This window comes from Carassius gibelio, chromosome B6 (genome assembly GCF_023724105.1).
Source record: "Carassius gibelio isolate Cgi1373 ecotype wild population from Czech Republic chromosome B6, carGib1.2-hapl.c, whole genome shotgun sequence".
Lineage (NCBI taxonomy): Eukaryota > Metazoa > Chordata > Actinopteri > Cypriniformes > Cyprinidae > Carassius > Carassius gibelio.
This window is the reverse complement of record NC_068401.1, coordinates 4,170,001-4,188,192: the sequence shown is the minus strand read 5'-3', so window position 1 is coordinate 4,188,192 and position 18,192 is coordinate 4,170,001. Positions and strand designations below refer to the sequence as shown.

Sequence of the window (18,192 nt, the reverse complement as noted above, 5' to 3'; positions counted from 1 at the left end):
GTAGAGGCCTCTGGAGGCACAGTTTGTTGCAGTGGGAAAAAAAAATATTCTTAACAATTACATCTCTGTGATTTATACGGCCTTTCTGAAGCATGCACTCTCAGTCATTCATATATCACACACAGCAACATATACATCACTGAGGAGCACAGCCTCAACAAAACATAAACAAAGCTACGTGAACAGATGACCCTGTTTCCTTTCACATGCACATGTGTTTACTGGCTTTACTCACTTCATGCTGATTTTACAGATGCAGCTAAGTTAGAGTACTGGTTAAAAAAGAAGACACTAGATAGATATTAATGAGAACATATTGTTTACAAGGTGCATGTGCTTAAAGTTTGGAAAACTTTACCAAAAAAAAAAAAAGGAAAAAAAAGAAACAACTGATGAAGACACATATTGTTCAAAGTAGTATACGGTCTAGATTGTTTGTCCAGTCAAATGGACATGGAATTTCCACCTGCCTTTATGTCAAGCAATCTAGCTTTGCCAAGTTTATGCCATATACACCACAAGACATTGGCACATGTGCTGAAATTAAATCGCCTAACAAAATTGAACAAAGTCAACAGAAATCTTCTTATATCCTCTCATCATGAATCTTCATTCAAACATACAGTCAAACACTAAGGGGGATGTTTATGGAACACCATTTTCAATTAAAGATAAAATAGTTTTGGCCATTGATTTAAATGACAGCAACGTTTTGGGTGTCTGAAAATGCAAGCTTTTGAAAACGGTTTCAAAGATACCATTATTGTACGAAAACGCGAATTTGTGAAAACGGGGATGTTGTGCACATGCGTATTATGTGTTTGCATAGTGTTTCTTTTAAAAGTGGCATCACCAACTGCATAGGGAAAGCTTTTTCTTTTTTTTTTTTGTCTTGTAAACGAACCAAGCGCCTCGGCATTATGGGACATAGTATTCTTGCAGTGGTTGGTTCAGGGTTTTCTGTGCATACAGAAAATTTATACTGAGAACATTATACTGCAAAAAAACATGTTAGTATGCTTTTATGAACACAGCACAATTTAGCTCTGCAGTGAAGCTGTTAATTAACTAAAATATGTAAACACAGAAATGAAAACTGCTTTGGTCAAACCATTTAATGAGGTCTTTAAATATAATCAAGCAGAATACATGCCTTAACACTCCATAACTTGATACTGACCCTCATTTGAAGCTTTGATGTTGAGTGTAGGACTGTACTTAAAAAAAAAAAAAAAAAAAAATGTTGTGAGTAATTTATTTTGCTAGTCTGTCAAATTCCTCTTTCTCCCAAAGTGATCCTCTATACTCCTTGCTTTGCACTTACATGCTGCTCTCTTTTTCATTATTGCAATGAAAACATGTTTCTGTCATCTAATATGGCCAAACTTGGAGCATGTGTAATGTGTGTGTACTCATAATAACTTACAAGATTGATGTGCATAACTCCCCTGTGAATCTGCACAAGATCCCTGAAATGCAAGCTTATTTAGCATGTTTGCTAATACATATAGTGCCTCATGAGTCTTCTTAACAGCTAGAGGTAGAACATTTGACATGTTCTCAAGAATAGTTGCTAAGGTGTTCTAAGTGGTTTTTTTTTGCGGGTTTTTTTGTATGTTTGTACTCAGCTGAGAGCTCTTTCGTGAACGTTATTTAAGAGTGAAGTCTATGACTCAGGCGCTATTCAGCAGAGACTCAGTTCCAGATAACAGCAGAATTATAAACCATGAGAAACAAAAGGCAGAATGAAAATTGTGCAATCAAGGAGCTCATAAATCACTCTTAATATACAACATACGGTAGAGTTCACATAAATACACATGGAATGCTTTAGAATTTCTCATGTTAGAGATTCTTTGGAGGAAGACTCTGGTATTCAAGCGATGGCCTGACCCTGACTAAGCTACATACCAAGCAATGTATGGATATTGTGTCTGTTTCTTGTTATGACTAAGTTCTATGGATGAATAAGATTACACTTAGTGCAATGTGATAAATCTTATTCAATTGTTTTAATGCATTTGATATTGATGGTTGCAGTTTATTTCATTAATTAATTAATGTATGCATTTAGCAGACGCTTTTATCCAAAGTGACTTGCAGTGCATTCAGGCTAACTTTTTTTAAAACATTTTATTTGTGCACAAACCATCAAGTTGAACTGTAGTCTGGGTCATGGAAATAGGCAGATGACATACAGGCATGTTAATGAGTGTCATTAAAAACTCATTTCTATTTCAAACATTTATGAGAGAAGATGCTGAGGGACTTCAAAAGACGCCGAGGCTCATGTTTCATATGGGTTTTCACACATGAGGTGGTAGTTTCATGGTTAAGCATCTAGACTAATGACTTAAAGATATTTTCTGTCATCATCTGTCAACCACATGTCATTTCCTCTGAGGAACACAAAACAGAATATTTTAATACATCTGTTTTTTAATCCATATAATGGGGTCAACTGCTGTTTGGACTTTCAGTGTTCACAGAGGAAAGTCATAAAGGTTTGGCTATATATCGTTGGCTAACGTTTATGTGTTACGTACAGATTTTATAAAAATGACTGCTAAAATACCTGATTTCCACTGAATTACTTGTAAAACTAGAAGCTTTAGTATCAAATAGCATAAGTTATGTCCTGTTCCGTCCTACAAAATCCATCCTACCATAATGACCTAGACTGTGAACCTTCCCCCCTTCTATGCCATCATTACCCCATGCTTTTCTTGATCCACAGCTTTGTGTGCTCTGGACTAGCTATCTATTCCCTTTGGCGTGAAATCCCATGAGTCCCCTGTACAAATGATCGATGACAATCAGACGGTTTCCAGGAAGATTCACATACTTGACTGCTTAGTGTTATCAGTAAGTGTTAACGCCATGTCCATGTTCATGGCTGTAAAATTCAAGCCAAATTTGTATTTTTGTGCATTTTTGGAATGACAGCAGTCATACTCTGAATCACGGTTCAAGCCAGTCAATCCACATTACCTCCCCTCTACACCCTTCTGTTTTTCTTCTTCCTGCCAAAAAACAAATGGAAAAAAGTTTTAGTATGGCAGTTTCTCATGCTAGACATGATCCTTGTGCTAATATTTTGATTGGCCTGCTCTCAGAAGTCTTACTGCGCATCCCACTGAGAATGATGTGTGTGTATAGAAATAAATAAATGCATATACACTCTGGGCACAGAGCTAGAGATGTAATTTGCAAATAAGTAAATTATTATGCTTATCAAAGAAATGTACAGTATGATTTAAATTTGTAAGTTTTAAATGAGGAGTTGACCCAAAATGAAACACTGACATTATTTACTCACCAGCATGTTGCTCCAAACTCAAATGACTTTGACTCATATGACATCCCTTTATCTGTTTGTGTAAATTCAATTGAAATGGTGTCATAATCTATTGTTATGCATCTCTGTGATCTATTAAGATGGAAACCCAAACTTTTAGAAGATTCCCTCTTCTAGTCTGGACGCACACATTGTGTCTGGTGTTCATGTCCTCAAGGATGTATTGAATTCCTTTGCATGTTTTTATTGCAACCGGATGCCCACAGCTATTTGTAGAGAATTTTTTTTTTTTTTTTTTTTGCATGGTTTGGGGAAAAAAAGACAATCAAAAAGACAGATGGACTGGGCTCATTACAACATTGTGCTGTTTTTGGTTAACACTTACTGCCATTTGCTCGAAGGAGGTTCAACACTTCAACACTTGTATTTCATGGCATATTAACAACACTTGTTCAGAATTCTTTTGAATTACTTTTTGTGAAGCACAAATGACAGCCTCTGCATTTTCTAAATCATGACAGTATCATGTCCAAAAACATGGTATTACTATTAGTACCATGCCCAAAACTGTGTGACAATTTTTGTGACTGAAATAAACTGTATACAAAATTGTGAAACTTGTGTTATCACTTTTCTAAGCGTTACACTTATGATTGATTGTTGCATGGCATTTGATAACTTTGCTCAACCAACTACAGCAAACGAATGTTTTGAAAGAATGATTCAATGACTCACTTTTTCGTTTCTGAAGGAATCAGTGTTTTAGACGAATTGAACGACTTTATATTGTTCATGAAAATAGTCAGTTGCCTCCACCTACTGGTCTATCGATGCTATCATTCAAATTAGTTGACTGGAGATAAATGTTTTATGAATATAAACTGTAACATTGAATCAATCCTACTTATAATATATAAAAATACAAAGTCACTGCTATCTTGATATCTTGATATATCTTGAAACCGCTCTAATGAATTCAGTCAGATTCAAACATTAACAAAGTTTCCAGACGTAGAATAAAATGAATAGACTTAAATTGAAAGAGGGACCCATCTCATAGAATTGAAGTAAACAGCAACCACTCCGAACCCACTATAACTTTTTAGAGACAAGCACCACTCATTTTCATCTAAAAAATGTTGTTTTCGATTTTCCTTAGCTGCACTTGTCATAGTGATAGCAGCTGTCATAACACTGTTTTCATGGGTCTTACAAACATGGTTCTCTGAAACCCCCTTCCCATCTACCCCCCACAGTTCTTCATCTACCCCACAGATCTCTCTCTTCCTCTTGTAGGAAAAAGAACATGAATTACTGTCCTGTAGAGAATGAGAACCGACTCTGCGTTTGCAATCAAGACATCTCTCTCTGACTCTTTCCTGTCCTCTGTCTCTCCTCTTCATCCTGTCTTCCTCTCACTTTCTCCATTCTGTCTCTCTCTTGTGTGCCACTGTCAACAAGAACGTTTCCTTGAGCCAAACAGGTGCAAAAGCCATAAGTGAATCTTACAGCCAACAGCAGTGAGGTAAAACAGCGTTTGGGACACTTTTACAAAGCGTCATCTGCACACAAATTCAAATGATCTTTCAGAAACAAATGGCAGATAATTTGGATATTTTGCAGTCTAATGCAATAAGTCCGCCCTTTTCACTGGAAGTTCCAGTTGTGGCCATTTCAGTAAACATTACATGTATAAAAAACTACATGCACAGATAAATTGTTCACAGTGAGATCTGTAACATGCATTAAGAAAATAGATAGGATGAATTGTTGAGTGTCTTTTTGGGGCCACTGTAGGTGTTTGGGGACTCTGCGTCTGAGGAATGTTCAAAATCTGTGTACAATAACAGGAGAGAGGAATTATGGGGTGAGGAAAGATGGAACAGAGACATGGACATTTGTCATTGAGGAAAATAGAGTGGCTGTCACTAAATTTGTAGCCTCTCAGTTGATAAATGAGAGACCGAGGGTTTGTGAAGAGGAGCTTCATGTTCAGCAGATGTGTGGGTAACATCCAAATGTCACAGTGACAAAAAATGGTTCTGATGTGTTCGAGTTTTCAAGATCATAACATGCTCTGAGTGCCTTTTAACGCATTGTTTTGGTGTTGTGATTGGTAGGCTATGACTCAAACTCAGTGGATTTTGAACTGTTTGTGTGTGTGGTAGGTGGAGGCGAGATGTCAGTAAAGCTGAAGTTTGATTGTCCGGCTGAAGGCGGCATGGTGCAGCGGAGCCGTTCCTTCACTGGAGTAAACACACTCGGCGGCCGGAGAAGGTAAGAAAGTATGGCTTGTGTTTGAGAGAAGATGACGTATTTCCATGTGCGTCAAACTGCATTACTTGCACTTTTATTAAGACAAATGTCCTCAAAGCAGAGGTCATGGAATCCCATGGAAAGCATGACTCTTGGTCGCTGAGGACATGGGGAGGTCTTGTTTCAGAATTGAGCACAAAACAAAACATTTGGGAGGAGTCCAGATCATTCCTGCGATAAAGCCATTCATGGTGCTACGGAAAGTAAAACTACTGTAGAAACTATACAAATAGTTAAAAAAAAAATTAAACTGATTGGAATATAATTCTTAGAAAAGAAGTTAAAAACATTATTTAAATAACTAGAACTAAATCAGAAATGTAAACAAATGTATATAGACATATTCACAAAAAACTGACCAGAAGCACTATATTGAAAATACAAAAATAAAAACTAATTTGATAAATTAATAAATACTATCATAGTATATAAGTTATACTAATATGACACTGCCAAACATAAAAGCCCAGCAGGATGATTTCTACCTCTGGTATCTGACTACTTGTTCCAGATACATTTCAAGTACTGCTTTATTGTTTTAGTGTATTCTGGGCATCGATATTCACCATCTTGCCAATTGCCTTGACATTTTCCATAATTTATAGTATACAGAAAGTTTCCAGACTTAGTAAACTGAAGCAAAAGGGATTCTAAAACAGCAATTTAAAGCATCATAAATATATGTCATTCAGGGCTGAAAAGTATGGATTAATTTCAAGCACTGCTATCTAATAAAAAATGATCTATTTTACTGTAATATGTGTCTTTGATATGTACTTTTATGTATTCTTGAATTTCACTTTTTTAGCTTACAGAAAACTCTACTGATGTTTTAAATCAGTCAGTTAGGAGGCATAGATGTGGCCTTAGCAGGGAGCTCACTAGGCTTTGGAATGGAGCTTAGCTTATATCTGATATGGTTTATGGCTTTTCTTTGATTGCTTGTAGTTCTGATTCAGCATTCCACAAATCTGTAACGTAAACAAGCATCGGCTATTATATAATGGCAGCAGTTATTTCAAGAACTAAAGGTCCTGAGAGGATGCACGGCTCGCATTCGAGTACGAGCATCATCTGAGCAGTGTGACAGCTTACATAAGTAAACACAGCTGCCTGTGTGTGTGTGAGTGTGTGTGTGTGTGTGTGTGTGTGCGCGCACATTTGTGCAAGTTTTTTTATTTTATTTGTCACAATAACACTACATTCCTGCATTCCCATTCAAGTAACAGATTGAAACTAAATGATTGCAGACAAATGCCAAAACAACTTCAGAGGCCGGGTCCGCATGCTTTCAATTTGTTAAAAAAAAATTTATATGGCAAAAGCTTCAAAAAACTGCATTGTGAGAAAATGCTTTTTAAGCATTTACTCACTTCGTAAACTGTACATTAATCACCACTGTCAGCTATGACCCTGTTAAGATCATGGATTTTAGTTATAAAACTAAACATTTTATTACTTTTGTTGATTGGATAAGGATAGTTTATCTCTACTATTGTCAACAATGCCAAATAATTAGAAACCATTATAACCTATTTTTATAAACTATTATAACCATTATTTGCAGTTGGGCAGAGACAAATGCGCACTCTAAGTCAACAATTTTATGTCTGTTTTCACACAAAAATTCCAGAATACTCATCTTGAGACTGTATACAACCTTGTTGGTTGTAAACAAAACAAAACAAAACAAAAAACACACAAATTATGTTACAGTCAATTAAGTTGTTTTCAACTGGTAAATAATTTTACATACTTATAATAAAAAATACATATAAACATTATTTATAATACACTGAAAGTATGTTAGGATGCAGAGGGCTGAGAATAGAAAATCAAGCTCTTTATTCCTGAGAAAAAGGCGTCACATGTGACACTGTCCCCTGAGGGACCTGGAGTTACAGAGAGGTCAGTGATGGAGACAGGAAGGAATATACTGATGTGAGAGTCAGAGCTTGTGTTATTAGTGACCCCAGAGCAGCGCTAAGGAATGCCTTCACTAAGAGAACAGTTTATTTACATTGCAGAGTCATTGGGTTTGTTATGCTGTGTAAGCTTCCACTGTCAGAACATGGCCGAAATATGTAGATTATATTGTGGGTGTACCTAAAATGGGATATGAGGATTAAATTCAGAATATAAAAACATATGCTACTGTTGGAACTGCTAAAGCAAATGTTGGTTTTGGAAAGAGATTGATACATCTGTTGAGCAAAGTAGCATTTAAATGACCAAAAATACATTCAAAAACATCATTAATGTTCAAAATGATTATTACAGTTTGAAATAACTGTAATGTGATCTTAAGTACATCATTTTCAGCAGCCATTGCTATAAGAAAACACTGTTTTAGGAAAGCATTATAATGTGGTAATTTTGTAATAGAGAAGCTGTTCTTAATGTCCTGGCTTGCTGAAAACCACTGTGTGCTGTTTAATGAAGTGTGGAAATTGCAATGCAGTGTCTTCCAATCATTGCATATACTTGAGAACTTCAATTGTGGACTCAGAAAAGGCCAAATACATATATATACATATATATATATATATAGAGAGAGAGAGAGAGAGAGAGAGAGAGAGAGGATTGTTATTGGGTGTGTTGTCATTTTTAATTAATTTTCCTAGTTCTTGGTAAGATTTTTTATGTTTTGAAAGTCTTTAATGCTCAACAAAGCTGCCATTAATTGAACAAAAATCATCAAAAGCATTAATATTGTAGATTATAATTATTAATATTATTGAAATAACAGTTTGAGAGTTTAATACATTTCAAATATAAATTTATTCCTGTGATGTAAAGCTGAATTTTCAGCATCATTACTCCAGTCTTCATTGTCACATGATCCTTTAGAAATCCTTTTTTGATTTGATTCATGTTGATTTTTTGCTCAAGAAACATAAGAACGAAATTTATTAAAAAAGAAACATGCTATATATAGAAATATAAATTTATTTATTTGAAATAAAAATGTAGTAACATTGTTAATGTCTTTATTGTCATTTGAAGTTTAATGTAATTGCTCATCGTCATTGAAAATGTCTTTTGATTGATTTTATGTATCCTGATTTAACTAAAGTATTCATGTCATTTTTCCATCTCATGCCACAGACTTTCCTCGGCTCGTAGCTCTCTCCGCACAAAAGCCGTAGCAGGGAAATCTCCCAGAATACCTTCCTCGAGTCGGGTGGGCAGCAGCGTCTGGGGCCAACAGCCTGAGCAGGTGGACAGAATCTTCCAGGCTTTGAGGAAAGGGCTCAAGTACGTGCAGTCACTGCGGCAGAGAAATGAATGGACTCATGGACCACAAGCACTAGTCTCGTGAATGTTAATGACATCTCGTTTCATATAGGGACTACTTGGAAAACCATCAAACAGAGCTGGACTTCCTGTCATCCCAGCAGAGAGACACGAAGAGGAACTCCAGACTGGTGAAACTTTATACTAAGAATAGATTTACACTCTAGCCTTAATGCTGCAGTAGGTAACTTTTGTAAAAATATATTTTTTACATATTTGTTAAACCTGTCATTATGTCCTGACAGTAGAATATGAGACAGATAATCTGTGAAAAAATCAAGCTCCTCTGGCTCCTCCCAGTGCTCCTATTGCCATTTGCAGAAATGCATCGCTCCTGTTAAGAAACAACCAATCAGAGCTGCGGTCCGTAACTTTGTTTGTGTTCAAAATGTAGAAAAATGTATATAATAAGCGAGTACACCATAAATCCATTTTCAAAACCGTGTTTTTAGCTTGTCCTGAATCACTAGGGTACACCTATAATAAGTGTTTATATTCGGACTATTTTAGATTGCTTCAGGGGTACCGCGGCGGAGTAACCCAGTACCTTTGTGATTCTTCATAGACATAAACAGAGAGAAGTAGTTCCGGCTACAATGTTCTTCCGCAAGACGCAAGCAGTTCTGTTTATTAACCGCTAGAGCGTCAAAAGTTACCGACTGCAGCTTAAAGTCTTAATCCTTTTTATTTTATACATTATTTTGCTAATTTAATGTAAATATAAAATAATTTATACAAAAATGTATTCATCATTCCTCAGGGTTTTTTCTATGACCTGGAAAAGGTAAGTTGTCAACAAATGCTATTCATTCATTTTGAGTGTTTTTTGTTGTTGTTAGTATTTACTTTACTAAACATTGCATTTAAAGCCAAAGGTTACAAAATGTAATGCTTTTTTATATCCTGCTTGCCAACAACAGGAGATACGAGCCTTAGAGAGATACATACGGCGCCTTGAGTTTCACATTAGTAAGGTAACACAGCTTGAAAATACTTTAATTTGGTTATATATATGAACTCTAGTCAGATGTGCTAAGAGTAAACCTGTATCATGTGAATGTGGATGTCAACAGGTTGAAGAGCTGTATGAGTCCTATTGTATCCAGTGGCGGCTCTGCCAAGGAGCTTTGAACATGAAGAGAGCGTTCTCTCTGTCCCCGTCTTCACGACAGTCTAGAGAGAGTCTACTGGAGCTGAACCGCAACCACAGACACAGCCTGGAGGTGAAGTCTCTTTCGGACACCATACACACACAACAGACAATGAGTAAACCATTTGTGTGGTCGTTTTTTCCCAACAAGCGTAAACACTGTGGCTCGATAGCTTTTTCAAAACATGTCGACCAGCCCAACACAACAACCATTTAGAACTGCTTTTCCTTTGTTAACATGATATGCACTGATAAAAAGAAGTTATTATGTTCACACTCATCTCTACCTGCAGGATATGTGTGCAATGGAAGGAGAACTGGAAATCCTGCTGGGCGAGCTGCAAATCAAAATGAAAGGTACGCAGCACCTCTCATATGCAGGAGTCTCCTAAACAGTCTATTCCAGCTCATTTTTTTTATCTATTTTTTTTGAGGCAGGGTTGATAGGATTTGCTCGACTCTGCCCTGGAGATCAGTATGAGGTGAGGAGCTTTAACCCAACGTCCTACTGTTGTAAACTTCTCTTGTTTCTCCAAACCTGGATATCATTCTGTATTCTGTATAACACAAAGGGAGTCATTTAGCACAATGTTCATGCTGCTGTTTTCCAATGAAAGTGAATGAGGACTAATGTTCTCTTAATGTCCGGAAAAAAGCTTCATATATAACTGGAAGAAAGAAAGAAAGCCATATTGGTTTGAGGGTGAATAAAGGATGATGATATATCCATTTAATACATAAAAGTAATAAAGATGTGAAGGCATTCCACCCCAAAACATCACTCTTAATCCAAGGCTCACTGTTCTTTTTGCATGTGATAGACACAAATGCATGATGGCTCTTTTATGTGAAAATATTAGGCAGTAAAGACATATTTCACCAGCTATTCAGATTACATTTTTAAGGCCAGGTTTCCAATGACTTCATGCACAGTGGAATGCGGTCTCAGGAGCCGTCAGCCGGCTCATGCACGAGACCACACATTCACATGCAGTCACCCCAAAAGGTATTTGGAAAATCAAGACAAAGAATATGAATTTCATTGCATTTGATATAAAAAAATATATGCAAACATTATGCTAGAATCCCAAAACTTTTTATTACATCTAACCCAGAGCAATTTTAAGTAGTTGTATGAAGTTGATCTCAATAACTATAGAAATGTTCATGCAACTATGTATGTTTGAACACCAAGACTACTGCTTTTTTGCTGAATGTTTTGCTTATAAAATGTGCATTTGCTATATTTGTTTAACTCTTTCTCTGATTCAAAACATTTTGAAACAACTTGGCCGCCCCATTTTTACAAGATTTTCATGCCCCCCAGAATATTTTTTTATTTTTATCTATGAATACTTGAATATGGATTTAATATGGAAAGCAACATATTGAAAAAAACTGATTATTATCAAATACTATCTCTGGACCACATTCGGAACGACGATTGGGTAACGTTTGGCAGTTTTGATTTACATGCTGAAAAACGATTGCATTATTTGACATATTTACATATGCGATTGCTTGTTTCTGCTTCTTCTGCGTTTTCCTGCAGACATCCAGTACTCTTTCAGAAAATGTGTAATAGCACCTCCTACCGTATATATTGTAATAATATTTGGCAATATTCCTGTTTAACGGTATTTTTGATCACATAAATACAGCCTTGGTGCACATAAGAGAAAACCATAAATTCTCAAACTTTTGTAGAATAGTGTACTGTCCAAAAACTCATTGAGGTCATTGCACATTTCACAAACACACACATTGAGTGTTTCATTTTGTGTAGGTGTTGATCCGGCTGGGCCGACAGAGGTGGAGAATCAGGGGGCGAATCCAGACGGATGACAGACAGCTGTGGGACGAAGAAGAGATGGTCTTCCTCCCTCACATCCATGGGAACTTTGAGATTAAGGTGAGCAAGTCCACCTATACACGTGCACACACCTGCGCAAATAGCACTTCCTGTCGAGGTCACCTGTGGGGGTTGCGATGACAGAAGTTTCCAGGGCTTTTGTCCTTATACTGTTTGTTAGATCTGAATAGATTGTCATGTGACACAATAAACCTCCCACAAACCCCTGAGAGAGAACGATAGAGATGTTTAACAGACTTTATAAAGCTTTTGGACCAGTGGAATAACGCTTATGAAAGGTTTGATTGTCTGAAATTGATTCCATCCCTGGAAAACATCGAGCCGAACCACTACAGATGAACATTATAAATCCTCTTTCTCATTTTCTAAACCCCTGTCATTCAAAATCAGGTCTGAAATATAAAATTCCAAGTTAGTTACATACTAATTACACACTCAGAGCACCCTAACAACCACTAAGAAAAAAAAAACACCTACCGCAGCATGATGGAGTCAACTTTTTTTGTTAGTGCCAACAGCACAGTCTATCCTGAGAGACTTTGGGCCACCATACATGAGAAAGCAGAAGGTTAAACAAATAATTTCCCTCAAAACCTGTAGTCAAGTCAACAACATCTGCTGGATCTGATTCTGAAGGCTTTCCTGAAATGTCCTGCAGGTGACAGAGGTCAAGGGGTTGAGCTCTAACCTGGTCGGAATGGTAACGTGCAGGAGTGCAGATTTCTTCACAGCGCGGCCGCAGATGATGGTCGTGGACATTACAGAGCTGGGAACCATCAAGCTACAGCTAGAGGTGGTTTGGAAGTAAGTTTACTAGACACACAAACTTATAAAGTGCTAAAAGTGCAGTGAAATACTTGAAAGTGATTGATGGGGCACTTTAAGACATTGTTGACTTTATTTAATGTCAGTGAACCTGAGCTCTATCAACTTTTACATACATCTTGCACACGTCTGTATAATACTTTTGAGTTTAAACAATTAGTACTATATAGGACGGGTGAATTAAATTGATTAGACGTAACAGTAAGTCCTTTTACATTCATACAAGCTATTTATTTTTCAAATCAATGTAGTTAATTTGAACTTTCTATTCATTAAAGAATCCTGAAAATAAAAATGGAAATGCAGCATAAATGTTTTCAACATGGCACATCAAATTAGCGTATTAGAATGATTTCTGAAGAATCATGGAATAGTGATGCTGATCACGAAATAAATTACATTTTTACAATATAGTACAATAGATAGCTGTTATTATAAACATTTTATAATATTTCACAATATTACAGATTTTTGATCAAATAAATGCAAGCTTGGTGAGCATCAGAAACTTCTATTGAAAGCATCTTTAAAAAAATCCTGTTTGTAAGAATGGCGAATGAGAAAGGCCTTCATAGGGCAAGTTTTTCAGCAGATAACAACTTCAGTAAAGCTTCTACTCTACTGGTTTTATGGTCCTTTTAGCTTTATTTAAGAGCTTGAAAGCACCTAAAACAGTACAGAAAGATACTAGATGCAGTAACAGCGAGGAAAGATGTTGTGATGGTTAGTTTAATGCTTTAACATCTGGATTTCACAAACATGAAAACAGTAAGAGTGCTATTCGCAGCATATTTTACATTTTTTTCATGTAATTGAGTAGACAAGACACTGATCTCACACACAAACACAGCACCGATAAGTGTGCCGCTGCTATCTGCTAACACACACCAGCTGTGGAAGAGCAGCTGACTGCAGAGAGATGGATAAATCCTTCATTTCTGCCCCATCCCTCTCACACACACCGATCCAATTACACTGCTCTTTACATAGTCCAGGTGGAAAAGATTTTTCAGAGCCTCTTTTTACAGTGTCACTAAATTAAACACATCTCACAATCTGTTCAGCATCTTCACGCTCTGCTGTGACCCTGTGTGTGTGTGTGTGTGTGTGTGTTATTTTTTTGCCGTCACATCATTTCCTCTGGTTCTGTTTAGTCTCTGTTAGCAGTGTCATTCTTCATCAAGCAGTGATGACAAACACACACTGCCACTCTACACATTATGTGCAATCAGAACCTGACTTAGTTTTATTCATACCATTTTTGATACCTCTCTCTTCTTTAGTTAGTAAAATAATAAATGTCAGCATGTATTTGTTAAAAAAAAATAATAATAATTGGTTTAAAAAAAACTGAAATCCATGTGAATGCTGTTTTTTTGTTGATTTCAGAGAAATGAAAACATTTTAATTTAGTATGCAAAGAAACACAGGAAAAAAATACCACAATTTAGCTTGAAGGTAGATTAAAATAAAGGTTAGATTTTATGTTAAACATGTTAATGGGAAACGATTAAATATTGCATGTAATGTATAGCATTTATAAATAACACACCAAGAAAATTATTGAATAGAAAATAAATAATGAGTACAGTGAACCTATATGAGTAAAGTTATTAATCTGGTTAATATTTATGTCCAAAATTAGGATAACTCCACAGTTTTTGAACATCTTTTTATAATAGCCTCTCTTCCAGGTATAATTATGATAGCAGGTGACTGTAACTGTGATCTGGACCCGCTGCTTGACCACTCTTCGGGACTGGATGGCTCTCATTCTCAAAGCAGGAAAAAAAATTTACATTTTATGGAATATTTAAATTTATGAGCTTGTTATGATGAAAAACCTACCAAACTGTTAGCCTGGCATCTTAAGAAATTAATATGGAAAGATCCATTAATGAAATTAGAAATGAATCACAACTAATCCTAGTAAGATTAATGACACTTTTGTCTCATTTTATAAATCCCTGTATCAATCTGAATTTCCTACAAGCCTCTCTACTCAATATAAGTTTTCCATTGGATTGGATATTCCCTCTATCACTGAAGAGAAAATACCTGAGCTTGATAGTGAACTGGAATTGGAAGAGGTTTCTAATGCAATTCTTAGTATAAGAGGTAAGAAGATCAAAATGGCTTTATTAAAAACCGTCAGGGGTTCCATAATGTTATGAGAGTACTTTACCGTAGTGTGTGTGGGAGATGGACCCCTAATACAGCTGTTCTGTCACTCTGTGCTGAAAAGGCAGTCGATAGACTAGAATGGCTGTACTTAATGGAGGTGCAAGCAAGATTTGGATCTGGTGACTATTTTGGTGACTTTTAGTTGATTCTTCTTCAAGGGAACTCACTGACAGTCTATCCTGGCCTTCATTTAAACTTAGTCGTGGTACTAGGCTAGGCTCACCACTTTCACTTCTATTTTTTGTACTATGGAGCCTCTGGCCAAGCAATAAGATCACACCCGACCATTCCTGGTATTTTTACAAAAGCTTAAGGACATCGCATTGCTCTATTCGCTGATGATGCCATCGTATTTCTATCAGAACTTAAAAAATCTATCCCATCCATCATAAAGCTGTTTGGCAGTTTTTCTCGATTTGAAGTAAATAAAGATAAGTCTTCAATTACGTTTCTCTATGAACAAGAGAGAATAAATCCTAAGGTGATTCATCCATTTGTAAATGCTCTAATTGGTTTTGATTATCTAGGAATTAAAATAAGCCCTGAAATAAACCACCTCAGTTCAGCTTATTATGAACCTTTGTTAGTTAAAGTGTCTGAAGAGATGACAAGAAGGATGACACCTGTCCCCCTACTTTTTTTGGGGAGAAAATGGAGATATTGAAGAAGATGTGTTCAATTCCAAGAGAACACACATAATGAAAAAAAAAAGAAAAAAGAAAAGAAAGACAAAGTATAGCCTGAATTCAATGTAAATTGCTTTGGGTAAATATTAAGCGAATGAGTTTTACTATTTATTTTAGTAAAATAATTTAAAATAAATTAAATAGGTTTATGTTGCTCAACAAAACTGCATTTATTGAATAAACAAATGTTTGCTATTTGAAAATATTTTAAAATGTAATTTATTCCTCTGATTACAGTCTTACAGTCTTCAGTGTCACATGATCTCTCAGAAATCAATTTTTTTTTCAGGATTCTTTAATTAATTGAAAAAAAAAACAGGATTTATTTAACAGCATTTTTTTGTAACATTATAAATGTATTTACTGTCACTTTTGATCAATCTCATGCATGCTTGCTAATTCTTTGTTGAATACAACTTTAATTTATAAAAAATATATATATTCCAAATTTAAAAATATAACCTAAAAACATAACTTGAAAGTCACATTGAGCATTGGGTGGTAGTTTATTGTAGGTTAAAAGTAAGTATAGGAGACTCAAGGACACGCTCAGGGTTAGGAGTGGGATTATGGGTAAGATTTAAGGGTGTTGTATAGGGCTGTGGTTAAGGTGGGAGGTGATGTTACACCAACAATTGTGACAATATATGGACAACAACTAGCTAGATGGGTAGTCATCTCTAAACACAATAGATATTCAACTTTAAATCCAAACAATCATATATATTTAATCCTAAAACACCAGTCTTCTGCTTTATTCTGCTTACTGTCTGAGTCTTCTCATAAAATTGCTATTTTGGACATGTAAGTGCACTATAGAGTCTATTTTTCTTCTCAGTTTCTTGTTCTTTCCTCAGTCCATTTGATAGCAGTGAGGTGAGGCCTCTCACAGCGTCCGCCAGCCGCCAGTCCATCCACAGCAGAAAGGGATCCGTATATAACTGGACGCCTCCCAACACACCCAGTTTCACTGAGAAATACTTTCTAGTGAGTTTGTGACCTACATCCACACACACTCCCAGCATGACTGATCACAATGATTTAACGGTGAAGTGTATCATTTCTGATGCTAAAATACATTCTCCTATTCTGCTTTAATGTGCAGAGACAACTGTAAGTGAAGCCGGGTGTGCGCCCTGAGATTTTATCTGTGCTTTAGGATTGTTACGTGACAGATTGTATGATGTAACTCCAGTGAGATCTTGGGTAAAAGCCGACACAGACTGAAAAAAAAATGATTGAGAAAAATTGTTCTGACATCCTCATTATGAGATGCAGATTTGAAATGGTGGCACACAAACCCAAACAAGATTTGTGCTGGTGGTTGTCAAGGTTTTTGAGTGTCTGGCATCGTTAGGCAAAAAGAAAAGAACCACTTCACCTGTTCTGTTGTCTTTTACCTGAGGAGCTGAAATGTCATTGCATGATGTCATCTGTCTTTTTATGCTGTAGTCTATGATGCGTCAGATACAGGATGCGGATGGCTCTTTCTCCATTGGCTCACGTGAAACGAGGGGCGTGTCTTTACTCAGCTACCTGGCTGACTCCACCCAGGCTCTCAGTCCTCCTGCCTATGAGAAGACAAGCGACCCACCAACCAAACACCACCCTGTTCTAGACACTAAATTACAGGATGACGATCTACTGAAGACACCCACAGAAGACGTATGAAACTGATCGTTTTATATATATATATATATATATACAGTTTAATATTAAGTGGGATTTAATATAATTATTTTAAATATAAAAAATAGAAACATTTAAAATAGATAATAATAATAATGTAATTTTAGTTTGTATCTTTATTACTAAAAGAAGTAGCTAATTTTAAGGTTAAAAAAATGATTATACAATGCTTTGCATTTCTTTGTATTTATTTAAATACAATTATACTTTAACATAGTTTTAAAAAATCTATGATTTGTTTTCCTTTATGTGGAATTTTTTTAATATATTTTTTTTTAAAAATATAAAAATATTTAAACTATACTCTGATAATAATAAGTGTGAAATATATGCACTATTATAAATAGTATATAATACAATGTTTCTATATATATATATATATATATATATATATATATATATATATATATATATATATATATATATATATATATATATATATATATATATATATATATATATATATATATATATATATATATATATATAGGAAATTTGTATATTTTTTATTATAAAAAGCAATAACCACTTTTATAAAAAAAAACAATTATTACACAATTTTATATAATTTAATTTAATAAAACCTTCATTTAAGAGTTTAACTGCTGTGTGGGTTTCTTTTAAATATAAATATTTTTAATATAGAAAATAAGTGCATAATGATAATAATAATAATAATAATAATAATAATAATAATAATTTCAGTATATTATTTTATGTTTTTGATACTGAAAGCAGAATCCACTTTAATAATAAAATGTAATCATGTAATTATTTATTATGTATTTGTTTTGAGTGAAATGGTAATATATTAATATATAATATTTTATATTATATAAGATATATTAAGAAACCATAATTTAACAGAAAAATA

The 18,192-nt window shown here is 35.2% G+C and overlaps 1 protein-coding gene across 2 annotated transcripts in view; it reads left to right on the top strand.

Moving 5' to 3' along the window:
- The window catches only part of ripor3 (RIPOR family member 3), a 33,224-nt gene that overhangs the window by 9,037 nt on the left and 5,995 nt on the right, over positions 1–18,192 (top strand). The window contains exons 1-13 of one of the 2 annotated variants that reach the window (XM_052559580.1): positions 5,144–5,165; positions 5,467–5,575; positions 8,723–8,872; positions 8,964–9,042; positions 9,672–9,695; positions 9,832–9,885; positions 9,985–10,134; positions 10,355–10,418; positions 10,500–10,543; positions 11,848–11,973; positions 12,593–12,738; positions 16,487–16,616; positions 17,082–17,294. In XM_052559580.1, coding sequence (XP_052415540.1) covers positions 5,478–5,575; positions 8,723–8,872; positions 8,964–9,042; positions 9,672–9,695; positions 9,832–9,885; positions 9,985–10,134; positions 10,355–10,418; positions 10,500–10,543; positions 11,848–11,973; positions 12,593–12,738; positions 16,487–16,616; positions 17,082–17,294 — 1,278 coding nt within the window. In that variant the 5' untranslated portion in view covers positions 5,144–5,165; positions 5,467–5,477. Of the gene's footprint in view, positions 1–5,143; positions 5,166–5,466; positions 5,576–8,722; positions 8,873–8,963; positions 9,043–9,671; positions 9,696–9,831; positions 9,886–9,984; positions 10,135–10,354; positions 10,419–10,499; positions 10,544–11,847; positions 11,974–12,592; positions 12,739–16,486; positions 16,617–17,081; positions 17,295–18,192 lie in introns of those variants that run through there. The other variant, XM_052559579.1, reaches the window with a different exon arrangement.